This window comes from Carcharodon carcharias, chromosome 8, assembly GCF_017639515.1.
Source record: "Carcharodon carcharias isolate sCarCar2 chromosome 8, sCarCar2.pri, whole genome shotgun sequence".
NCBI classification, from domain to species: domain Eukaryota; kingdom Metazoa; phylum Chordata; class Chondrichthyes; order Lamniformes; family Lamnidae; genus Carcharodon; species Carcharodon carcharias.
In genome coordinates this window covers 63,277,374-63,304,067 of record NC_054474.1, presented here as the reverse complement: position 1 = coordinate 63,304,067, position 26,694 = coordinate 63,277,374, and the positions used below count along the sequence as shown (strand labels likewise).

The 26,694-nt window shown below is 38.7% G+C and overlaps 1 protein-coding gene across 3 annotated transcripts in view; it reads left to right on the top strand.

Annotated features, from left to right (window-relative positions):
* csnk1a1 (casein kinase 1, alpha 1) overlaps nt 1-26,694 on the top strand; it is a 53,311-nt gene that overhangs the window by 6,764 nt on the left and 19,853 nt on the right. For 2 of the 3 annotated variants that reach the window (XM_041193166.1, XM_041193167.1), the window contains exons 3-6: nt 799-925; nt 8,524-8,622; nt 13,884-13,967; nt 25,255-25,394. In XM_041193166.1, the coding sequence (XP_041049100.1) occupies nt 799-925; nt 8,524-8,622; nt 13,884-13,967; nt 25,255-25,394 (450 nt within the window). The remainder of the gene's footprint in view (nt 1-798; nt 926-8,523; nt 8,623-13,883; nt 13,968-25,254; nt 25,395-26,694) is intronic. The other variant, XM_041193168.1, reaches the window with a different exon arrangement.

Genomic DNA, 26,694 nt, shown 5'->3' with positions numbered 1-26,694 from the left:
TTCAGTTTTCAGTTACATTCTTGTCTAATCTCAGCATTAAAGTTAAAGATGATATTTGGCCTGAGTGCACATGCCCACTGAAAATGGTTTTGATGCCAAACATAGTCCTTATGGATCCCTTATTTTTGATTAAAGAGACTTTAGTTATCAGTTTGAGCTGGAATTCAGCTCAAATCCTCCAGGTAAAAACATGCTGCACCACGCAACACAATGCTTGTCAATGCTGTTTGCTGTTATGTCTAGTTTCATATGTGTTAACCTTTTAGTGAGAGAACAATTTGCTTTGTATTTTCACTTCAATCTTAAAGTGAGTCAGAATTTCTTTTGGCATAATGTGATACTAATTGAGAAATGATTCTGTTGATTTATTCCTCAAACTGTTTTCCGCACAACAGTGGTAAAGAATCAGCTTAGTCTTGCAAGAAGGAAAATTTCTATTCAGTATGCTGTAGCAGATGCTATGTGGAACTTTAGATTCACAATAAAATATTTAGTGTCATTTAAAGTACCATTTTCATGTAATTGCCTGGTTTTAGATTCCAGGTATGTTGCGAAATTGTAATGCCCAGCTAGTTTTGAATATTCTGCCATCTCATTTAATTCAAGCATATTTACATCATGCTTGTTAACTTTGTTGGATGCATCTTCTAGAGTAACATTTTTCTCAGTCCATCTGTAATTTCAGCAGGCTTGTTTTTGATTCAAAAATGTTTAATTTAAAATTGACATGCCTAAATGTTCTGTCATAGAATATAGAGATAAATGCAAGCTAAGGAATTGTGAATTGTTTACTCACAGGTGGTATGGACAAGAAAAGGATTACAATGTCCTAGTTATGGACTTGCTTGGACCAAGCCTCGAAGATCTTTTTAACTTCTGTTCTCGCAGGTTCACGATGAAAACTGTTCTGATGTTAGCTGACCAGGTATGTAATAAGTATGCAACAAATCCTGATTGGATTAACCCATGTCTTGGGTAAAGCTGTTGCTTAACAAAAGAATTTATGGCATTTGGGAGGCTGTAGTTTTCGACGGAAGTACCTGAGAAGCAAAGAAGTATTGTGATTGCTGTAGTGTGGCTTTAGAGAAAGTATCTGAAATATGGGAGCACCTTTTAATACTAAAATATATTTATTAAAGTATGATATGCATGGAATGAATAGCCTCTCATACATTAATGAACAGCCATTTTAAGACCTGGAAACCACCTGGAAGAAACATCAAGGCAAATGGTACATTTTTGTGCTGCTGACAGAAACTGAAAGCTCACTGTATTCCCCGGGGAGCAGGCTCATTAGCACCATGACTGCCTGACTCATGAAGAATGTATCTTCGAGACTGGTGAGTGAATCAACACATGAAAAACCTACTTAACCTTGCCCTCGCCTATGTACCTTTCTCAAATGCATCTGTCCGTGACAGTATTGGTAAGACTGCACAGTCCTTATGGAAACAAAGTCCCATCTCTGCATTGAAAGCACTCTCCATTGTGATTTGTGGCACTACCATTGTGCTAAAGGGATGGACTGAATAGATATTGCAGCTCAAACCATATGTAACCTCATGGCCTGGCATATCCCTCCCTCCACCATTACCAACAAGCTAGGGGACCAACCCTGATTCAATGATCAATGTGGGAGAGCATGCCAAGAGCAGCACTGGGCGTACTTAAAAATGTGTTGCATATCTGGTGAAACTAGAACACAGGACTGCCTGCCTGCCAAACCGTAGAAACAGCATATACAGAGTTAAATGCTCCCTCAACCAAAGGATCAGATCAAAGCTTTGCAATCCTACAGTGTCAACCAATGAACGGTGGGGGTCAATTAAACAACTAACTGGAGGAGGATTCTCCAAAAAACAACAACATCCTCAATGGTGGCAAATCCACAAGTCAGTGCAAGACAAGGCTAATGCATTTGCAACCATCTTCAGCCAGGAGTACTGAGTGAATGATCCATCTTGGCCTTCTCCTGAGGTGTCCATATCATATCAATCTTCAGCCAGTTTGATTCACTACTGTCAGTTATCAGCAAAGTGATGGAAGGTGTCATTGACTTTGCTATCATGTGGCACTGAAAAACAGCAACCAGCTGCTGAGGTTGAGTTCCACCTGAAGCACTCGGCTCCTAAGCTTATTATGACCTTGATCCAAACAGGGACAAAAGACCTGAATTCCAGAGTTGAGGAAACAGTGACTGCCTTTGATATTAAGGCCACCTTTGACAGAGTGTGGCATCAAGGAACCGAGGAAAAATTGGTCATTGGGAATCAGAAGGAACGTTCTCTATTGGTTGGAGTCATACCTAGTACAAAGGAAGGTGGTTGTAATTGTTGGAGCCCAATCATCTCAGGCTTAATTGCAGGCATTCCTCAGGGTAGTGTTCTCAGCCCAGCCATCTTCAGCTGCTTCACCAGTGACCTTCCTTCCATTGTAAAGTCAGAAGGGGGATGTTCCCTGCTGATTACATAGCCTTTAGTACCATTCGCAAATTCTCAGTTACTGAAGCAATCTGCCTGGATGCAGCAGACCTGGGAAACATTCAGGCTTGGGCTGATAAGTGGCAAGCTATGTTTGTGCCATGTGGGGTCAGACAGTGACTATCTCTGAGAATCTAGCCATCTCCCCATGACCTTCAGTGACATTACCATCACTGAATTGTCCACCATCATTGTCCTAAGAATTACTGTTGACCAGAAATTTAACCATGTAGCTGAACAGTTGGTAAGTAGCTCTCCTAGTTGCACCTGCAAAGCCTTTTCACCATCTATAAGTCAGGAGTGTGAATGATCCACTTAATCAGCACCCCATCCACCTTAAACATTCACTCCCTCCCCCACTAGTGAAAGCAGTACATAGCATATGCATGATGCACTACTGCAACTCGCCAAGCCTCCATCCAAAGCACTTTCTAAACACGCAAACGCTAGCCTCTAGAAGCAGCAGATTCATGGGAACACCGCCCCTTCGAGTCATAAGCCACCCTGATTTGGAACTATGTTGTCATTCCTTCACTGCCTGGAGGTCAAAACCCTGGAAGTTCTTTTCTAAAAGCACTGTGGGTGTACCTACATCACACGGATTGCAGTGGTCCAAGGTTGGCTTACTACCACCTTCTGAAGGGCGATCAGGGATTGGCAATAAATGCTCCCTTGCCAGTGACACTCAAATCCCATAATTTTTTTTTTTTAAATCTGATGGTCATTGGTGTGCAAAGAACTTTGTACTGCAGAACTAATGGCCGTGTAAGTTTGAATTGTCTGAGTGGCCTGTTACTATGCTGTAATTAGTATTTAACAATTGGAGACCATTTGCATCTTGTTATTCGTCTTCACCTAGAATTCCAATACAATCTGGAAAAAAAGAGTGAAGTTCCTCTGACTGTGTAGATTCTAGGTTAATTAGACTGCACTGTACCATCTTTACTCGTACATTCCAATGTAGATGGGAAGCAGTTTCAGCTCTGGCTTGCTAATAAGTGAGACTGTATAGGTTGATGGGCGGTATCATCTTTACTTCATTTATTGACTAGTTATAGTTGAGAGCTTTTCTCTGCAGTGCCTGAAGTGGTTTAGTTAATGTTTGTCTTTTTGGTGAGAAATTCAATGCCGTCATGACCGTGTTACCAATGAGGGTCAAAATTTGAGCAGATATAGCTTAATTAAGGAAAACCAGTAAAGATTTATGCTGGACAAACTGTTTAACTAACTTGAGTTTTTCGATGAGGTTACAAATTGGATGAAGTAGTTGATATGCTGCATGTGGACTTCTGAAAGATGTTTGGTAGAGTGCCGCATAACAGGTTTGCCAGCAAATTTAAAGCCCATAGGAAAAAATGAATCGTGATAGCATTGATGCAAAGCTGGTTGAGCGATAAACAAAGTGAACAGTTTCAGACTGGAGGATTATACAACGGGGTTCCTCAGCTGTTGGTATTAGAATCACAGCTATTTTTGATACACATTAATGGCCTTGTCTTGGGCATGCAGAGCACAATTTCAAATTTTCTGATGACACAATACTTGGAATTATTGTGAACTGCGAGGAAGATAGTGATAGATTCCAAGAAGAAATAAATAGGCTGGTGGAATGGATGGACACTTGGCAGATGAAATTTATTACAGATAAGTGCAAAGTGATATTTGAGTGGGACGAACAAAGAAGACAATATACAGGAGGTACAGGAGCCAGAGGGACCTGGGGAATATGTGCAGAAATTTTGAAGGTAGCAACACAGGTTGGGAAATGAGCCATGCAGGATCCTAGGCTTTATAAAAAGAAGCATAGAGTATAAAAGCAAGCAAGTAAGTTAAGGTGAACTTTTGTAAAGCACTGCTTCTGCTTGAACTGGAGTATGATGTCCAATTCCAGACACTGTACTTCAGGATTGATGTGAAGACAGAGTGGAGAAAAGATTTGAGAACGTTTCCAGAGATGAAATGGTTATGTAGATAGATTTTCTTCTTTGAGAAGAGAAGGTTGAGAGGAGGTTTGATAGAGGTGTTCTAAATCATGGTGGGGGGTCTGGAGTGAGGAAGAAATTGTTGTCATTGGTGGCAGGGTCGTGAACCAGAGGGTACTGATTTAAAGTGATTAATAAAAGGACTATGCACCACATGCAGAGAAAAATATTTTACCCAGAGATTGAAATCTGGAATGCCATACCTTAGAGTAGTGGTGGGAGATTCAATCGTGGCTTTCAAATGAGAATTGGATAGTTACTCAAAACATTTACAGGACTTTGGGGAAAAGGCTGGGGGTGGGGTGGGACTTAGTGAATTGCTCTTGAGAGCTGGCACAAATAAGACGGGCCAATTGGCCACTTTCTGTGCTGTAACCATTCTGTGTGCTTCACTTTGAAGATGGGGTGAGCTTTTGAAAGTGAAGAGCTCAGTTGGGGCAATGAACAATTGGTAAGACAGCTGCTTTAATGACTTGGATAAAAACATAAGAAATCAGATCAGGAGTTGACCGTACATCCCCTTGAGCCTGCTTCACCATTCAAAACGGCCATCGATAAACTTATACAACAACTCCACTTTCCAGCTCTATACCCATTTTCCTTGATTTTGCTGGTGCCCAAGAATCTATAAATCTGTCCTGAATATACTCAGACTGAACATTGACAGCCCTTTGGGATAGAGAATTCCAAAGGTTTACAACCCTCTGAAGAAATTTCTCCTCCTCCTGAGTTCTAAATGATTGACCCTTTATTCTATGGCCCCTAGTTCCAGACTCTCCAGCCAGGAGAGAGAACGCCTCAGCATTTACCCTGTCAAGTCTCTTAAGGAAGTTTGTTCAAACCGATCAACTTCACATTCTTAACTCTACTGAATGTAGTCCCATTCTACTGACTCTCCTCAGAAGATAATTCTCTCATCCCAAAAATCAATCTAGTGAACCTTTCTTGCATCCCCTCTTCAGCAAGTATATCCTTTCTCAATTAAAGAGACTGAAATGATATATGGTTTCAGGTGTAGTCTCTCCATAACTTTATATAATTGTAGCAAGACTTAGCCTTCATTGCAAGGGAATTTTGACTAACATACCACTTTCCTTCCTAATTGAAACTGTTGGCTGCTTTTGAATTGGTGTTCGGTTTAATGCAAAGGGGAATCAAAGGGAATCTTAAATCCCAAGATTCTTCAAAAGTCAAAAGCTATTATTTATGTCAGTCAAGATTTTGTTTCTGGTTCATGAGATTGATGATAAGTTGACAAGTTTGGTTTAGAAATAAATTCGTCATAGGATTCGTGGCTGATTAGTTTATTTGCTATAGTTTTCCAAAGCGCTTGATCAGCTGTAGTCATACTTCTAGTTGGAATGTCTATTTTGTCACTTATGGACTAATGCAGAGGAATCCCTTTGTATATACCTCTGCCCTTTGACAGCCAGAGTAGCTAACATTAAAAGCTGCCCTGCTTTTTGTCTTTTCAGTATTTTATACGATTTTTAAATGAGCATATATTCGGATTTAAGTTTGGATTTTCTCATCCAACTTAAGTGGCTTTTGTTCCTTTTCTCACAACTTGGAGCAGATTTTAAACTTGCTGCTCAGTTGTAAAATATTTATCTGAAGCTTTTAATGTAATGGAAAGTCTGAAGGTGCTTTACAGGAGCATTATAAAACAAAACGTGACACCAAGCCTCAAACGGAGATGACCAAAAGCTTAGTCAACAAGGCAGGTTTTAAGAAGTTTCTTAATGCACAAGAGGCCAGAAGTAGAGAAGTGCAGATATCTTGGAGAGTTATGGGATTGAAAGAGATTCGAGATGGGAAGGAGAAAGGCCATGGAGAGATTTGAAAAATATAGTGAATCTCTTTGTTTATACATTTGTGTTGGCCATTGGTCTGCCAGATTTTTTTTACAGTAATACTTCTAAATTAGCTTTGCTATAGTTTGTGGTACTGAACTCAGTGGGATTGTGCAGTGTTTGAATATCGAATTAGATGATTTCACACTTATTTCCTAAAGGAATTCTACCTACTTAATCAGTGCATAGTATAATACATTAGCTTCTCAGTAAGATCGTTGGCCTACTATTGGCGAAAACTATTCACATACAAGTGGCCTCTATTTTTACCTTGCTCAATGTCTACTTTGCAAATCCACCTTTTTATAATCTAATGTTTTCATTCTTTACCTTAGGATGTTTTATTGACAAAATGGTGTTATTTGGCAAAAGTTTTCGGTGACAAACTCACATTAGATCAGGAGTGCAAAATTCAACGCTGCATGCACAAAACACTTTGGTGGAGAAATAACTATTGCAAGATCTCCCATGCAGAATTGAAATTCCAAAATAGTCCTGTGGTTTTTGCATGTTTTTTGGGGAAATCAACAGTGTTATGACATGGGTGTGTCGTGATCAGAAGACATGAAGAAAAACACACACACATAGGAATATGTACGTCACCCTGGCTACTTTACAAAATTTTTATCCTTTTAAAATGGGCAAATGGCTGGACTGACAAAATGACCACATCTGATCACATGATAGTAGCTCTGGAAGTTTCTGAGCAGTTTAAAAGTGGACAAAGGTCAACACATTAAACCCCTGGAATGTAACACTGCTTGCATTGTATAAACATCCCAGCCAAGCCAACATAAAGAATAGTAGACAAGGTGTCTGCACAAGCCAGAATGGACAAAGGCAGAGCTATTTATGACTCCTCATCTCCAACGTTGTGCTCATGGTTCTACAATTACCTGCTCAAAACACAATGGATTTTAACCAAGGGAGTTTCGCTAGCTGAATAGCTCAACCCGAAACTGCCCTATCACCGAGACTTGAGCTGTTTGAATTGCTTTAATTATACAGTTTTTGGATTCCATCTTCACTCTTGTTTAGCGTCTGACAGGCTATACAGAAGCAAGCTCTAGTCAGGTTGGGCAACTGGCCCCTGCCTAACCTGACTCTGCTGGAAAATTTCTGTACTATTGCCTACAGAATTGATTCAGTCTCTGCGTGCCTACTTCATCTTGGAACATCAACACCGCCGGTCACCTGACTCTGCGAAAGAGTCCCCCGTTGGACTTTGATTCTGGACTCACATGAAACCATAATTTTTATTTTTACCATGGTCTCTTTCCCTTATCCCTCTTTTATTGCTAGAATGCAAAAGGGGACGGACATCTGTGAAACCCCATTCCCACATTTTGGATGTATGTGTGTGTTAAAATAAGCCAGCCCTCTTATTTTACCTTATCTTGAGTTTGCTGTGGGGTTATAAAGAAGTTTGGATCACTCCAAGCTGAAGGGTTGGGCAGCATACGCCACCACTTATAAAAGGGGGAAATTGGGGAACAAAACTTTTTCTGTTTTACGGATGGGTAGTGACGGGAGAAATCAGGGCTGTTCTAAATTAAACCTCCCTTTTGTCCATAACAGGTGTGTATTTGCATACTGATAAACTGCACTGGAATCTGAAAGTCTAATGTATGCTTTATCGTGGGGTTTATTTTGAAACAAATAGAAATAAAAACTGGAATTGGAAAATTCTGCACCATATAGTGTCTCAGTGAAGAACAAACCCAATATGAAGAAATCTCATTGGCATTTGCTGATGTACACACATGCCGACATAGCCTTGATAGGCTGATTGGCCCTCTTCTGTTCATTAATGACAATATGATATATACACATCATAATTATTATTCAAGCATTTGTAATTTTAACATTAAATATTTAAGCATTGACTTTGTATGGCTTGCTGCTTAATAAATACATGTGATTTAGATTGGCAGAGCTTTAACTGGGAAGGCAAAGTACAAAACAAGACAGAAATGTAATCTCTAAATTTTAGTACAGTGGTGAACTTTTATGATGTTTGACAATAGATAGTAAAGCATTTTTTTAGCTTTTCTCATTAATGGCGTAATTTTCGTACATGGCAAACTGTGTGCAGCTCTTAGTTCATTATTTTTGTGATATCCTTATATGGATATGAAATAGCTTGAGTCTGAAGATAATATGAATGTCTATAACAAGTTTTCTCACATTTTGTTTTCTGTTTTTCAGATGATCAGCAGAATTGAATATGTGCATACAAAGAATTTTATTCACAGAGATATCAAACCAGACAACTTTCTAATGGGTATTGGACGTCATTGTAATAAGGTTGGTATTCACACTAATGTATTTCATATATCAGACAGTTTAGCAGAACTCTAAGTTAATGGAAAAGACAGCCAAGTTTGAACAGTTGATGTTTTCCTCCAGCAAAAATATACATTATAAATGCCCTCACTGTTCAAAAGGAATTTGTTTTCAATATTATCTTGGATACTTATTTTGAAAACTGTAAATTAGCCCGTTCATTTTACTATGACTCCATTTAATTTTGCATCTATTTTAAAACCTAATCACGAAAATTGCAATAGATGGAGATGTGTATTTCAAAAATAAGACACTCAAAATATGTTATTCCTCTCCTGGCCAATTAAATGGAGACATAAAGCATTAGGAAGTTACGTGGATGTTCTTAAAATAAGGTGTGCTTACTGGTTTTAATTTTACACATCTACATACGAGAGCATGTAAAATAAATGAACAGGTCTTTCACCATTTCCCACCCCCCCACCCCCCCCAACCAAAAATAAATAGTAACGGTTTAAAGCCATTCACATAATAGTATTGGGTGCCTGGAGGGTGAAACGACTGAAGTTGGATGATTGTGTGATACATAGCTGAACTTAAGTACCTGCAGTGGAATTGCTGCATTCAAAATAATAATGAAGCTTCTGAAGAAAATTCCACTTGCTAGCCGGAACCCACTTAGTTCCTTCTTGAGCTCCATTAATTTATGTTCTGCCAGCTGTGTTGATCTCTTCATACTGGAACCATCCTTTTAATAGAAAAGCTAGTTCTTCACCTTGTAAATAAAACTTGTAAGTATGATTCCTTGTACTGATATTCTGTACAAGTCAGAAGAGCTTACGTTGACCTGAGTTACCAAAACATTTCCTAATTTTAAATGTTCATGTTATATCCTCTGTTTTCTCTTCTTCGAGGAAAGCCCAGAGTAATCCATATTCTCTCAAGACCTAGAATCAACCATCCTTGTACCCTTTTCACACTCCATATGCATTATAAAGTAACAATCTGTTACCCTAGATGTGGTCTCACAATATGACTCGTCTGAATTTATTATACCCTATGCTATGTACCCCAATATTCTATTTGTGTTTTTAGCAGCCTGGGATTATGAACTGATGTGACCTTTTTGCTGAAATCCCAGAGCACTTTCTTGCCCCAGTGCCTGTAAATATTCCCATTTAGCACATGATCTGCATTAACCTTTCATTTGCTAATTCTCAGACCCTGAATTCCCTGAATTAAGTCTCATCTGCCATTTCTCCCCTCATGGAGATCCTTTTAAGTTTGAGCAGTGGTGTTCATAACTTCTCGAATTATTTATAAAAATTATAAATCGCAGTCTCATCATTGAAACTTGCGACAATTCACTGGAACTGGCTGTGAACCAGATATTTACCCATGCACTAATATGTTGTTTACCAACAACTTGTCAGTGCACTTTAGTGCATTCCCATTTATCCCATAGATTGAGACCTTATAAAATCCAAGTAGTTAAGTAAAAGTTGGAGAAGAGTAACAAAGCTGTTCATTTACTTCACATGGGTGTGCTTGCTTTCCTATTTATTCTAGATAGAAGGTATACGACTAAAATTGTTTTGTATAAAATTCAAGGAGTTAAATGTGTGAATTCTTGTCATTCTTGAAAGATTTGTATAATGGTACTGGAATGATTAGTGATGTTAATCCCACTTTCATTTCATAACGAATGAAGTTGAGCTTTGTATGTTTGTGTGCTTGATTGAAGTTTGTCATTTTTGAGCTTGAGCAGACAGGCAGCATTGGCAACATTACGCATGCTGCATTTGATGGTATATTTGATCTGTTTATAGGACAGATAACCTTGGAGCGCCAACCAGCTTTTTTAAAAAAAAAATCAAGTTGTTTTTACTAGTCACATTGATATACATCAGCAAAGCATGTTTTTTTTACCATTTAGGTGCTGTTAGCCCCTTCAAAAGTGTTTACCAGAGTCTGCCTGTACGAATGCCAACTTGGGCCTATTTAATTTTAATCTTAAAGGAAGATTGTCTGCAAAGAAGTAGTTTTCCCCTTCAGGCAATAAAATTCTTTATTTTAGTCATATCAGAGCAACTATATTTTTCTATTTTATTACACAAAACCTGCTATATATACACCTTATGGGATTTTTTTTTCTTATGCGTACAGGTGACATTAAAAGTATCTTCGGATTTTAAATTATGGAAGGATTTAATTACTTTTTCTCCTAAGATTCTTTCAACAAAGCGGTAACTTGTCGAGGGTGCAGTTCTGTAGGTGTTCCTAGCATGTGAAATAATGATTTTTCATGAGAGTCTGGGCAAAATCTGTCAACAGGCTAGCAATTGCTTGTGGAATTTATCATCGTAACCCCAACTTAATCTTCATCCAATATCCTCATGTGCACTTTTCAGAAGAAATTACTGGTTAGTAAGCAGGAACAGATATTTTATCTTCCATAGTCTGGAGACTAGTTCTATTGTTACTTTTTAAATAAAATTAACTATGACCTGAGAATGAATCTGGAATTTTCATAGCTTTTTTGTCTCAGAACCCTATTTGACAGAAATGCAATTGCCAGCTGAGCCACCGCCATTAATTTTTGAGATTGTTTATCTTCCTGCTCAAAGACATAAGTGTGTTTCTGCAGTTTTGTGGATAGAAGGGGCTGCAAGAAAGATGCATTGACTTTTTCTTCCTGCCTTTGGGAAGTATATGACTTTTGCTCAGTATGTGTTTCAACAGTTCGGGTGAAACTAATTCTGCCTGGGAATTTCAGGGGCTAATCCGCCACTCTGGGACCGGGTGGATGTGCCACCTGTTCTAGCAGAATTGAACTTTGACGAGGGAGGAGGCGAGATGAGCTAATTTTGGATGTTTAAATGAAACCTTGTTACTTATGTCACTGTATTGTAAGTTTTTTGTCAGCAATTTGTTTCGTATCTCAATTATGTCAAAGATTAAATGAAATTTATGGTGTTGAACAGTGTGACTCATTAGTTGCTAGGCTTGATGAAGTATTCATCCCAATTGTTTGCTTAACCAGAGCTGGCATTTAAGCAACATTTTAGTTCAGTTTGCCTCTGTAGTATGACTGCACATAGTGTTGAAATTCGCCCTATTAACAATATAAGCATAATTGCAATATACCTTAAGCAGCAGCTCAGGTTAGCTCAAGTTTGTATGCTCCAGCAGACACACTTCCTTTAATAAAGACCACACTTTTATTAATAAGTATCAGTAAACTGGCATAATACAGTATGGACTACATGATAGATTACAGTGCATTCCTTATTACTGTCAACCTAAAAACCTTTACAGTACAACACAAACTGATTCTGTATTCAAATCCTGTCTTCAGTTCCCTGCTTTCTCGCTACTTTCACATAATGCTGCTATTGACGTTTAAAATATCCTGCTTTGGTATTTTCAGACTAGTTTTTGTTCCTGTGAGCTTTCTCTCATAACCATTTTTGTCCAGTTATGGCCTTGGCCTGACTTAGACTTTCTTTTAAAAGAAATTATCTGGACAGCCGCAATGTTAACAAACAAGCATTCCTTGGATGTTCAAAGATAATTTATCTACCTTGACCTACGGGTAGTTTAACCATACACAGGAGCTGGCTTCCAGGTTAACTTCGTGCCATATTAGTTGATCTGAGTTGGGCAGCATCTAAGAAGCTGCAGTCGGTCTCAGCACTCTTTATTTGAAAGGTGATTGTCAACCATGATTCTCACCTTGACCCCTCCAGTGATATCTGCATGTGGCTGAATAGCCTCATTCCCTTTCTGCATTACTGCAGAGTGACTGCCTTTGGAGTAGTACAGCAGCTTGAAATCAAAATCTGAAGGGAAAGAGGGAAAAAAGTGCATCTTCAAACTCTGGAAGAAAGCTGTTTGCATCCTTTTTATACAAATTGATAGTAAATGATACATGTCCAATATTGACTTGGAATTTAATACAAGGCCATTTGTTGTCATAGTTTGCATTGAATGATTTTGACCATTGCTGACAATGAGACTGTACTGTAAAGAGACATGTTTGTGTCTCATTTTGGGTGGGGGGGGTGGAGAATGCAGAGATACCAGAAGCCTTGGTTGTCACAGGCTTTTTATATTTGATAAAAGGGAGGATTTGGGTGACAAAATTATAGCAAAAATAAATTGGAAATAACGCAATAAGCAGAAAGCACTGTAGTCTAAGTATTGTGTAGACATATTGTTACTGCTAATAATAACTTGAATTGTATTGAAATAATTGTACTTAAAGGAAAAGCAGACAGTTCTGTAGGTGTGACTTGTAAATAATGCGACCAGATCTGTATCTAATTGAGGAGTAATTTTGCCTGTGATCCAGTGATATGCTCATTTAAAAAAAACTAATTTAGCATGCCTATTGCCGAATATTAACCATTCTGAATATTTGACCAAACAATTTTGCCGAAATGCCTTCTACCTCTTCCTTACTGAAGGTCTTGACGTTCATTACATGAAAAAAATTCATTTCAATAACATTTGTAATGCTATTGTGACCTTTAACTTAAAACACTGTAATCCTTGGAAATTGGTAAATTCCATAAGATTCAAACATTCTCCTGTGTAGTAGCTGTTTACTGTATTTGCAATGTCATTAACAATATCAATGAAATCTTGCATTAACAGTAATCTATTGATACCTCCTTTTTGTAATTTTCCATTCTGAATTTGGAGATGTAACAAAATAGTTAAAGCCAGAACCGCAGGATAGCACCATTTTAAGATCATCCAGAATTGTCAGCAGTACCTGAAGGGTTGATAGGTGCATGATACTGATCATCTATCTTCTGACATTGCCTGGGCCCTTTGTAGATTAATAACTTAATTTTAAGGCCACGGGACGTACTTGACTAAGCTTGCCAAATGTCAGCTAATGTACTAATACAGGCACAGTGCTCAGTATTTTTCTTAACTTTCACCTGTGCTGTACCTCCACACAATTTTGCAGATGTCCTGTTATTATCGTGTTCCCCTGCACATTAAGCTTTAGATTAAATTGGAGATACTTTATTCTATTCCTGGACATAATTGTTTTTCTAAACTTTTAATGGTTTTTCATTCATTTTGAAAGCACTGTGGTGGTTTTGCTTTTATTGTTTAATTTAGAACACAAAATTGATAGAGCTGATGTTGGGAAGATGGATGGCATTTGGCTGCCCCTTCTTAAAAGCCTCCGTGTTGCCTGTCTGCGCTGGCCTTTCTATGTCAGCAATAATGTTCATGCACTGCCACAATCTTCATTTGTTCAGTGTTTAGAATCTCCAGTTGGGAAGAGGAAAAGAAGCATGACTGTTAGTCCTTCTCACGATCCAGCTTTCTCAGGATTAAATCAGGTCTGAAACTGTCTCCTACTCGAGCCAACCCAAAATTCATTTTTTCCAATCAGATTTAAGGCCACTACCTGTGTTGGCATTATTCAGACATACATGGTAAACGTGTTTGTTTTCTTGCTTGGAAATAAATTTCTAGTTCTGTTCACTTAATTCTTTTCTGGCTATGGTGTGCTATTAGAATTGGGCTGAAGTTTGACCATTTATGTATAACCTTTGATATTTCTTTGTATCTGCACTCATTTTATTTTAGCCTTCCTCCCTTTGACTGAATTCTGGCTGGGAGAAAACAAACACGTTTGTTCGACCCCCTTTGGCACTGGTGCTTGTGAACCAGCTAGGTAGGAGGTGTGTCCACCTTTGAAGCCTGGATTTGTTAGCTTCCCACAGTAAGAACTGGCAAAATGGGGGCAGGTTGGAGTGTTGGCCTTCACTGGGACTCAGACCAGCCACCATGGAGGTGTTGGGTGAGTGCTACTTAGTCACCATGTTGACTATAGTGACTTTACGTTCCTTCATACCCCTGGTAATACTTTAATTGCAACTGGAACTGGCATATAAAACTTAAATGGGGTTTATATTTTCCAGTGTGAAAGGGCGTTCAACAAAAACAGTTGAAGAGAAGTACTTAGAATTGAATATTTTTTCCCCTAGACCAGCAGATGGCTTATTGAATGAGTAGAAAGAATGTCTTAGTTTCTTGTAATAATTTTTGAGGGATTAGCCTGGATGTTTGGATGAATTGTACCGGTGTCATCTAGCATTGTTTTCGCCATTTACCAAATGTGTGGAAGTTTGGTTCGGATCTTGCTTCATTGTGTTTGGAAAATGTAGGGTGTATGACCACTTTTAAAGCATGTAAAGTATTTCATTTTGAATAAGCGGATGCTTTGTCAGGAAAGTTCTAAACAAGAATGAGAGGAGTTTATAAACTTTGATAGAGCAAGTGAACTTTATTGCTAGGAAGAAAATAGTCAGGGTCATTGCTAAGAAGAAAAGAATCAGGGTCAAACAGTGTTTGAAGTGTGCTGAATATTAAGCTAACTGCATACTGGAATCAGCGTGTTTGTACGCTTCCAAGTCTGACGTATTGCTGCTTTTTTTCTCCATTCGTCGTTCCTTAATTGAGCTTGCCTATTTGGCGACTGACAAAATATTTGTCTTCTGATTTGTGGTGTTTGGGTGTGTCCTGCATTTGAATTATGTGGATAAGAATTTTAAAATAAAATACTGTGTGCAATACAGAAGTCTGTTTATTAATATTAAACAAATGCTTTAATTTGTCTGGTCAGATACTTCTGATTGACCTTGTTTGCACCAGCCTATTTTATCTCAACTGGGGGAGTCTATGAAAAGAGGAATTAGAAGGCGAGTAAAGTTTGCTCGTACAAATTTTTCCACTGCTTATTCAGCGTGGTAAAAGCAGTGGGATGTACTGATAGTTAGGAATCTTGGAAAGGAAATCACGTTGTTTAATAGTGTATTTGTAATATAGGTTTCTCACTGTTAAGTGAGCTGTTACATTAGCAATGAAGTTTACATACCATGCAGGAAGCTTTTTGAACCTTGATTGCTTGTTGTTCAACTATGGCTTGAATTGCAGTCATCCAGCATTTGATCTCAAATCCACTCTTTGAAATTATTTGTAGCATTCTCAAGGCATTTGTAGCAGACGTTTTACGACTGCAGATAGGAAGCTTGTGGTATTTGGAAAGGTAAACTTCATTAATGAGGCCAAAGCACCTTAATGCCAAGGGCGTTTGAGCTTGTAAATAAAGGGGTGGGGTGGGGGGGGGGGAAGAAAATAAACTGGTGAAATGCATAGTTTCGGTATATAATTCCCCTTGTTAATGAGCAGTAATGACTTATTCAGGATTAGTCATGAAGGGGAGATGGTGGGGTAATGTCACTGGACCAGTAATCTAAAAGGCTTGGACACAGGTTCAAATCCCACCACAGCAGCTGGTGAGATTTAAATTCAATTAATAAAATCGGGAATTGAAAACTAGTCTGCTGAGATTTAAATTCAATTAATAAAATCGGGAATTGAAAACTATTCGTGGTGCCCATGAAACTATCATCTATTATTGTAAAACCCATCTGGTTCACTAATGACCTTTTAGGGAAGAAATTCTGCCATCCTTACCCTGTCTGGCCTACATGTGATTGCAGACCCACAGCAATGTGATTTGACTCTTAACTGCCCTGTGAAATGGCCTAGCAAGCCACTCAGTTTAAGGGGAATTAGAGATAGACAACAAAGGCCGGCCTTGCTAGCAATGCCCACACTCCAGTGAAATAATTAATAAAAAAGTCACAACTGCTCTTAACTTTAATATCCAGTGACCAATTTAATTTAAACTTATCAATCGTTATCACTTTGTTACCGCATTAAATGTTGACTTGCCCAAAAGTAAGACTTAACTGTCTTAGTTAAAAGGGCAATATATAGCTGCTATACTATTAGTTCTAGTATTTATTGGGTAACTGAAAACATACAATAAGTTGATCAAATTTTAAAGCAGAAATACAGACATTGGAGCCTGTAATGTAGTGAGCTAGCAGCCTTGACGATCTGTGAATTTTCATTCCTGTAATCTGAAGTAAGTCACAGATTTGGTTGCTTAAATTTGACATACTTTGAAGGCATAGTTACCCTTAAATGCACCTGAATTGTCACTGATTTCAAAATAGCCATTTTACCTCATGATTGTTTTGTTATATAAATAGGATTGATTTGTTTTCAATTTGCTGATGCCTACATCAGTTTAATGTGCAGAGTAGGCATATCGTCTTAATTTTGCTAGAGCATCAGAATTAATGCACAGAGGTTCAAAATGCCACTGTTATGTTTATCTAACAATATCACCGACTTGGAAGGATCTAAGCATCATACTCTCCTTTCAGCAACTCATTTCTGAATTTTTTAGCAAGATGAATAAGGGTTTGCAATGGTCCAATCTTGATTTGATGCATACTTTTCAAATTGGTTTCTCTTTATCATATTTGTCTCTGCCTGCTCCCATATCAGTAGTTCAATTTCTGATTGGATTCTGAAATATTTAATTTATGCTCTTGCAATATAAAAATAAGTGACTGATATAGCTACTGACAGAAGTCTAGCATTGTATTTCTAACTTGTAAAACACTCATTAAATGGTTACTCATACATTTTGACTGTAGAGCTGGTGTTGATTTGTTATTAGAGGGGTTTTCTGTAGATTGTGGGTAAATGAACAAAAACTGTAACTAGCTTTTTGCATGCTTAATGTACAACTTTGGCTCTTGCATTCTAGGATCCTTGGACATTGCTGTGTGTAAGCTTTTAACTACATGATTTTGAGAGAAACCCTTCTCAACAAATGCATAATATTTGATGCCAAATGTTTTGACAGTGATCCTAGTTGAGCAGATAATTTGACTACTCATTTATATTAACCTTGACCTGCACATTTCCTGAAATTGCATGTTTAGAAATAAATTTAACTGACGGGCTATGATGAATTTGTTTTAGGACTGCATTAGCACTCCACATGGGTGAATGGTTTCATTTTAAATGTGATTATAAAGCTATCTTGAGGTACACATTCCAAGATAAAGCTTTGAAATTTATGCTTGCTAAAGCCAAAATGTGTAAATGTTTATTTCTAGGGTGGCTAAGCACAATGTGGTTTTACTTGAGCAACCTTTAAGAGAATAATAGAACTGAGATTGTTTAGTAGACAGGAAGGTAAATGACTACCCTGACTTATCACTCTGGTTGGCAGATCATAAGCCAGTTGATGAATTTTCAGAAGGTTTAAAAGTTTTTAGTGTACCCAAGAGTGCTTTGGAAACCTGTGGCTTTTGCAGAGACCCAAAGTAGTTAACAATCTGTTCTCAGTTAATTTTTAAATCTCCTTGCTTGTTGTCACATTGTGTAGATAACTAATAACAAGGTGAATATAAAAGGGATGATTAAGTAGAATTGGGCCTATTTGTTGCCATTTTTGATCACAAAATTATCACATATCAATGTACCAAGAACTTAAATTTATGGGCAGAATCTTCTGCCTGGCGGGCCGTTTGGGAGTGGGCGCGGAGCCAATCGCTGTCCGTGATTGGCTGCGCATCACCATTTTATGTGGGCGAACCAATTAAGGCTCAGCACTACCTGTGCAAGCAGGGGAAGGAGGAGGGTGAGTCAGAGCCTGCCCTCTTTCGCTCATGCACATGAAAGGGCATAGAAATCTCCCTGAGGCAACTCCATGCCTCAGGGAGATTAAGTTCAATTTGTAAGTTTTCTTTATTTTAAAACTTACATTTATTTAGATGTGGCATTGTTTCATGAGTGGACATATGAGCTGGGGCACGTTTATGAAACCTTAAGGTTGGACGGACAGCGTTCAGAATTAGTTTAATTAGTTTTTTAATGGCCTTAACAGGCCTTTGACAGCCAAAGGCGGGTATATGGAATTAAGTTGCAGATCAGACATTGAATGGCACAACAGGCACAGATACATCACCAGAAAATCCTTTTTGGTGATGTTTGGTTGAGAGCTAAATGCTGGCCAGGAGACCAGTTGAATTCGCTCAGAACAATGCGAATGGATCATTTACCTTCACCTCAATTTAACATTTCATCCAAAAGATAACATTACCTCTGCCAGCATCATACACTCATCTCTCTGGAAAGAGACTTGAACGCACAACTCTCTAACTCGGGCAAGAACGTTACCGCTGAACCAAATATGACCCTTGTAAATGTAAGTTGTGCCTTCCATGTTATAAATCTGAGGGCACCAAAATTAAAAATGTGTGTGCGTGAAAATTTCCATTTGAATTCACTTTATTGGAACTGCAAATTGCAGAAAATTCTTTCAGCTATTATGGCAACTCATTTTGTACCCTTCCAAATAGAAAATTGCGGTGCATTTTTGCTCTCTAGTAAAATTAACATCACTGAATACTTTATGAATGAAAAAATTGTAAATTCTGTGTGACATTTAATGTAAAATAGGGAGGGGGGGGGTGGCATTTGTTAAATATGTCTGCATTATTTATGTTGGGGATGAATTTACTTCGTTGCCCAGAATTGATCAATCAGTCATAGTAAGGTGACATTAGCAATCAAGTAGTAGTAGTAACTTCCACCCTTTAGAGAAAAAATATTTGCACTGATACAGCACCTTTCGCAATCTCAGGACACTCCAAAGCCCTGGACAGCCACCTAAACACTTTTTGAAGTGTGGTCACTATTGTAATGTAGGGAACCTGGAAGATAATTTGCACACAGCAAACTCCCAGGCAAAGCAATTTATTAATGACTTTTTTTACTGATGTAGATTGTAGGATAAATATTGACCAGGATAACTGCCAGCTCTTTGCAATATGTTATAGGATCTTTAACATTCATCTGAAAGGGCAGATGGGACCTCAGATAAAAATCACACTTGAAAAATGGTGCCTCCAACAGAGCACCACCCCCTCCTTGGATGCGATTAATCTGGTGTTGCACTAGATTCTGTGCTCAATCCTTTGAAGTGGCACTGAACTCGAGCGAATGTGCTATTACTGAAAGTCCAACAAACAAAATCATACAGTGCAGCACTAGAGGTTAGCCTTTCAGACAGTGAAGGAAAAGCTTATTTTTTTTTTGAGTAGCTAAATCAACTTTTAGACCAAAGTTAGGTTAAATATTAAGATTATGAAAAACTGAGAAATTTTCATTTGGTTTCAGCATATTGATTATCTATACATATGCAACAGTTTTTTATTGGGGCTTGGAGGGCGAGCCTACGCAGCTCTTTTTTATAATTTGGGTATATATATCTATATCAGTAATAGCGAGCTACAATATATGGAGTTGAAAAACTTGTGATTTGGATTAAATATTCAAACTTCACTCTGTCACTGATGTTTATATTTATTGATGGCGCTGGAGCAACATTCAAACGGTGATGCAGTACAGCCTCACTTCACAGTTGAGGCAACTGTGGTGCTTAGGAAGAGGCTTGTGGCTTGATGAAATAAACCATATTCTGGAATACTTGATATCAATTCCTAGTTGATGCCAAGGACCTTGGTACAAGCGAACGGTTATTGACCATATTGGATTCCTATCTATTCTATCCAAGGAGAAATTCTAATAGGCCAGATGAGCAGTAGCTCTCTTTTTGATAGATATGGATAGTGACCTGTTGGAAGAGGGATGAGGCCAGTGGCACTTTCCAAGCAGCCTTGATGTCATTAAAAATAGGGCTCAGTTTTACTACAGGAGTGGTAGTATTACTATGCATGCTGGAGTAGAGGTGTCTGCATCCTCATAGTTTTGGACTGGTTACTATATATTTAGCTAAATAGGCAGCATTATCGATTTAGTCTGCACAGAAAACTTTAGTGTGTTTGGTGACTAGCTGAATTCTATTCACTGACGTTCACCTGTTGTGCTTAGGATAAATTCCTACAGACGTGGTCTATCTTGCATATTGCCAGTTATTTTAATTCCTAGGTTTTTCTCCTGTGTCTGAACCTGGGTCAGTTATGCTGAATTCAACTGTTAGAGATGTCTAGCAACGGCAAGTAATTATGAAGCTACTGAGTAATTTGATGGCTCTGTTTCTCTGCCTCCATTCCCAAATGATTGTGATCTTTTAAGTTTTCAAGCTCGGTACATTATTTTACCCTTCCCTACCTTTTTCTTTGAGCTCCCTTGGGAAGGGGGAGACAAGGTTTGGTAGGAAATGGTGACTTGCCACCTTGGATATTTCCAGGGATGGATGTAATGGGCATTTGCACTTGTGGCTATGTACTTTTTTTTAAACATGAAAATGTGGCTCAGCTGGATATCATCCAATTTTCCACCCACTGTGTACAATATTGTATGAATAATCACTACCTTCCTGAATTTGCAAATGTCTTGAATTAGATCTCTCTATCCATATAGCTGAAGTGCTAATGTGGAATATTCTTGCCCCCTTGAAATTGATGCCAGGTGCATTTCATTGAATGAACCTGATTAACAATTTAGTATTCCACTTTTTAAGACCTGAGCAGAATGCACAATATTTTGCTTTCCACATGAACCTTCACCCTTCATCCTGAAGGGTGAGTCATTGTTGATTTGAACTTTTCAAGCTTTATATGCAAACATCATTTGAAAAAGAATTGAATATTGTCCTTAAACACTGTTCAGTTCATTTTATATATGTTAATGTTGCTGCACAATTGCCAGGATGTACAGTGAAATCTAAAATTTAAGGGGCATGATATAAAATCTAAGATATTATGAACAGAAATAACATGGAGCTGGTTGAGACCTAGGTTTAAAATATTGGTTGCCCAATTAAATATTACTGATTGTATCAACTAAATTTTGGGGTATACAAGATTGATCAAAACTATTGCAGTATTGCAGTTTATAGGTAAAAGTAATTGAGCCAAAGAATGACTGACAGTATTATGACGAAATTGTTATAGAGCTGAACATTGTGCAAATTGTACTTCCATTGGTGTGAAACCAATTAGTGTGTTGTCATTCAGCTTGTTTAGCCAAGTAGCCATTCTTGGTACTAATCTAAATGGTGATAATTGGCAGGCTATCTGAACACGGAATTGGAACTGAGCATAGTTCTATTCTTGCTCAGTGCTCATACGTGCAGCAGGAGTCGCTGCTCAGTGGTTAGAACCTTAGGCAGCTGTTTTCCTGGGTGCCAACAACAGATCACTTTAATTTCTAAAATTCTATTCTTAAATCTTTTGGCATGTATAGCGCTGTGCTGCATTGGGTAGCATGGTTAATTTGTTTGGCCATCACAGGGTTAGAAAAGTCACCTTGGGATTCAGTGGCTAACCTTGGACAGAGATGCTAAATCTAGAGGGAGTGAATGAATGTTGAAACTTTAGGTCAGTTGAGCTTATGTGGAAATATTACTCAGATGAATGTGAGGAAAAGGTTATTGTAGTCCATTTGCTGTCATACCTTGGTTTACTTAATGTTAGGAATCTATGTGTTAATCATATAAAATTTGAATGACCTCCATGTGCAATTTTATGGTTTTCTTTTTCACTCACAATTGTAAGCAAACTGCACAAGCAAAAAGTAATGGAATAATGACGTTTTTGACCATTACCTGAAGTCTTATTTTGTACTGAGTGTTTAGGAGATTCAAATGGGGAGAGGAGCGAAACATGAAGAATATGGCATCTCCTAACATGAGAATTGCTGACATATCCCCTGGGCCACTAAAGGAAGCCTTTGGCCTCCCATGGCCTAGATGATTGCCCCCCACCATTTTGCCAAGTGACCAGCATGAGTCAAAACCCCTTTAAAGAAGAGGGGTATTCTTTCTAAGTTATTTGTTTTATTGGCATTAATTTTCTGAAACATTTTTTGAAAATTAAAAATTAAGCTGATGTGCTCTAAAATTGAGAAATCATGTTTAACCAATTTATTGGAGTTCTTCGCAGGAGTAACGTGCTGTGGCTAAAGGGGAGACATACTGCACTTGGATTTCAGAAGGCATTTGATAAGGTGCCACATCAAAGCTTGTTGTGGAAAATAAAAGCTCATGGTGTAGGGGGTAACACATCAGCCTGGATAGAGGATTAGCTGGCTGGCAGAAAACAGTATGTATAAATGGACCTTTGGCAGGATGTGATTAATGGGGTCTCATGGGGTCTGTGCTGGAGCCTCTACTTTTTACAAATTACATCAATGACTTAAATGAAGGGAGCGAATGCATGGTAGCAGATGAAGCAAAGATAGCTAGGAAAGTATGTTGTGAAGAAGACATGAGTTTGCTGATGGATATAGATAAGTTGAGTGAGTGGGTAAAAAATATGGCAAATCATGGTACCTCACTGTAGTGCAGAAGGAGGCCATTTGGCCCACCTACACTGGCTGTCTGAAAGTGTATTTCACCTAGTCCCATTCTCCTGCCTTATCCCTTTAACCTTGCAAATTTTCTCTTTTCAAGCAGCAATCCAATTCCCTTTTGAATTCCTCGATTGAACCTGCCTCCACCACCCTTTCAGGAAAGTTGTTCCAGACTCCAACCATCCCCTGGGTGAAAAAGTTTTTTCTTGCGTCACATTTACCCTTTTGCCAATTATTTTGAATCTGTGTCCTCTAGTTCCTGATGTTCCCTTGAGTGGGAACAGTTTCTTACTATTTACCCTGCCCATACCCTCAGGATCTTGAATATCTTTTATCAAGTCTCCTCTCAGCTACCTTTCCTCTAAGGAAAACAGTCCCAACCTCTCCAATCTATCCTCTTAGCTACAGTTCTTCATCCCAGGAATCATTCTTGTGAATCTCCTCTGTACTCTCTCCAATGACTTCACACCCTTCCTCAATTATGGCACCCAGAAGGGGATGCAGTTCTCCAGATGAGGCCTGACTAGTGTCTTATACAAGTTCAACATGACCTCCTTGCTCTTGTACTCAATGCCCCTATTAATAAAATCTAAGATACTATATGCTTCCCCAAATTTAGAACTTTTACTCCTGTTCTTTGTCCTTATCCAGAATGATGCTAAATCTAACTTTATTATGGTCACTATCTCCAAAATTGGCCCCCATTGCTACATCATCCACTTGCTCAGCTAAGATTAACTCTATAATTGCACCCCCTCTTGTTGGGCTTGTAACGTGTTGGCTAAAAAAGTTCTCGAATGAAATTCAAGAATTTTGCACCTTCTGTGCCCTTCACACTGTTCATATCCCACTTGATATTAGGGCAGTAAATAGTCCCCAATGATTACTGCCCTATTGTTTTTGCAGTCGGAAACCTGTCTACATATTTGTTCTTCTAACTCCCTTCTTCTATTTGGGGGTCTATAATATACTCCTAGCAGTATGGCTGCCCCTATTTTATTTGAGCTCAACCCCTATGCCCTCATTTGATGCTTCATTTAGTATATTATACCTCCTCACAGCTAGCCACATTTGGCCAAATGCTGCCTTGATGTCAAGGGCAGTCACACTCACCTCAGCGCAGCATGCTATACATATGGAGTATAATGTGGGAACATGGCAGGAAGAATAAAAAGCAGAGTATTACTTAAATGGAGAACAACTGCAGAATTCCGAGGTGCAGAGGGATCTAGGTGTTCTTGTGCATGAGTCACAAAACGTTAGTATGCAGGTACAGCATGTAATCAAGAAGGCTAATGGCATGCTATCTTCTATTACTTGAGGAATTGAACATAATAGTAAGGGTGTTTTGCTTAAGTTATACCAGGCATTGGTGAGACTGCATCGCAAATGCTGTGCGCAGTTTTGTTCTCCTTATTTATGCAAAGTTGTTGGAGGTGGTTCAGAGGAGGTTTACTAGATTGATACTCAGAATGAGTGGGTTGTCTTAAGAGGTTAGGTTAGACAGGATGGCTTGTTTCCACTTAGAGTAAGAGGTGACTTGATTGAAGTATATAAGATCCTGATCGGTCTCGATAAAGTGGATGTGGAAAGGATGTTTCCTCTTGTGGGTGAGTCCAGAGCTAGGGAGCACTGTATTAAAATTAGGAGTTGCTCTTAAAGGACAGAGATGAGAGTTTTTCTAAGGTTTGCGCAACTTTGGTACTCTCTGCCTCGGGGCAGTGGAAGCAGTGTCACTGAATATCTTTTAAGACAGAGGTAGATTATTGTTAGGCAAGGGAATCAAAAGTCATCAGGGGTAGATGGCAATGTAGAACTCAACACAAAAACATCAGCCATGTTCTTATTGAATGGCGGAACAGGCTCAAGGGGCCAAATGGCCTACTTCTATTTCATATGCTTGTAAATGGCTATTTTGAACTGTTTTTTGTAGCTTTAGCTTAGACCCTCTCCATTAGTAAATATGTTTTTATCCACATTGGAAATCATAGGCAGAGGACCTCAGTAATAAAAGTTTGGAGGAAAATATTTGTGTTTTTAACCATGTTCCTGAAAAATGAAGCACCTTGATCACTAAATCAGGCCCTTCTCTCTTGACTTCAAGGTCTTTTCAGATTTGCTATAATGCATGCTAACATTTTTCTCCTTTTAAAGAAGAAAATGGGTTATAATGTTGCAGGGTGGAGTGGGGGGACAAATTGTGAACGCCAACGTTGGGTGTGGTTGCTTGCATGAAGAGTGAGAATCGTCATATTTTAGATAAAGCGAAGCCTAATTTGAATTTCCTATTTTGTACCTCACCTGCTGACCCACTCCACTGTGCAAGTTATGCGATATTATCATTTTCTATTTAATTAAGCAAAACATCATATATTGCAAAGTTGAAGCTAATGCTGAATTTCACTTTATATTGTCTTGTACTTCATATTACAGCTGTTTCTGATTGACTTTGGTTTGGCCAAAAAATACCGTGACAACAGGACAAGACAACACATACCATACAGGGAAGACAAAAATCTTACAGGAACAGCACGATATGCCAGCATCAATGCACATCTAGGTATTGAACAGAGGTAAGGCGTTTAATACTATATTTAATATTACAATTATTGTTGTTTTGAGTTGGAAGGGATGGAAGTTCAAGGTGGTGGCAGCAGCAGCAGAATAGATGGTCCCCCTCCTGGTGACAAAAGAATCTGTCAATTCATTGTTTTTGTTGGAGGTGAGAGTGAAAGAGATTAGGGGAGAGATGTAAGGATATTTTTTATAGGAGAAAAGCTAGGAATGACTTTTCATCACCAGGATAACCTTGGAGCAGTTTTGTCAGGGCAGTGAGGGCTGGTAGAGCTTGTTGTAAACCAACAGATCTGGTGATGGATTGCTGAACCATTTGTGTACAGGGAAATACTCCAGTTTACATCTTAGACTTGAAGGAATGAAGATATGCACCTTGGTGGAGTGAGTGGGTGGGAGAAGTGAATGTTTTGAGGATGGGAGAATGAACGATGGAAGTGTTAAGTAAATTAGCAAATTATAGCAAATACAGGGCAAAAATAGGAAATTTGAAGTGTAGCTTTTTTGTGAGTTTGGATGCAGAAGGACCGTGCCAGTGATTTGAGGCTGGGAGTCATAAGGCAGTGCAAGATGTTGAGGCCATGATAGCAATATAGAGTTTAAAGTGGCTGAAAGTGTTAGATATTTGTTGTAACTATTAGAGAAACAAGTCCACAACTTTTCTCTCATCGCTTGAATATGTGTATGGCCAGCCTTTGTTACCGGTTCCTTTAGAAAAGCTGATGGTGAACTGTCATCTGGAACGACTGTAGTCTGTAATCCAAGGATTTTGACCCAATGACACTGAAGGAATAGTGATGTAGTTCCAAGTTGGGATAGTTTGAGACTTGGTAGAGAGTTTGGTGGTGATGAGTTCCCATGCCACCTGCCCTTGTTACTTCTAGGCAACAGAGGTTGCTGCTATAGCAACCTTGAGTTGTTGGAGTGCATCTCGTGGAAGGTACCCAGTGTAGCTATGCTGTGCCGATCATGCAAGGAGTGAATGGATAGAGTGCAAGTCGAGCAGAATGATTTATTCTAGATTATTTTTTATTTTTCCAAGGGCTGTGGATGTCACTGGATAGACCAGCATTTATTGCCCATCCCTAATTGCCCTTGAGAAGGTGGTCATGAACCACTGCAGTCCCTTTGGTGTAGATGCACCCATGGTGCTGTTAGGGAGGAAATTGCAGGGTTTTGACCCAGGAATAGTGAAGGAACAGCAATATAATTCCAAGTCAAGATGGGGTGTGGCTTGAAAGGGAACTTGCAGGCGGTGGTGTTCCCATGCATCTGCTGCCCTTGTCCGTCTAGATGGTA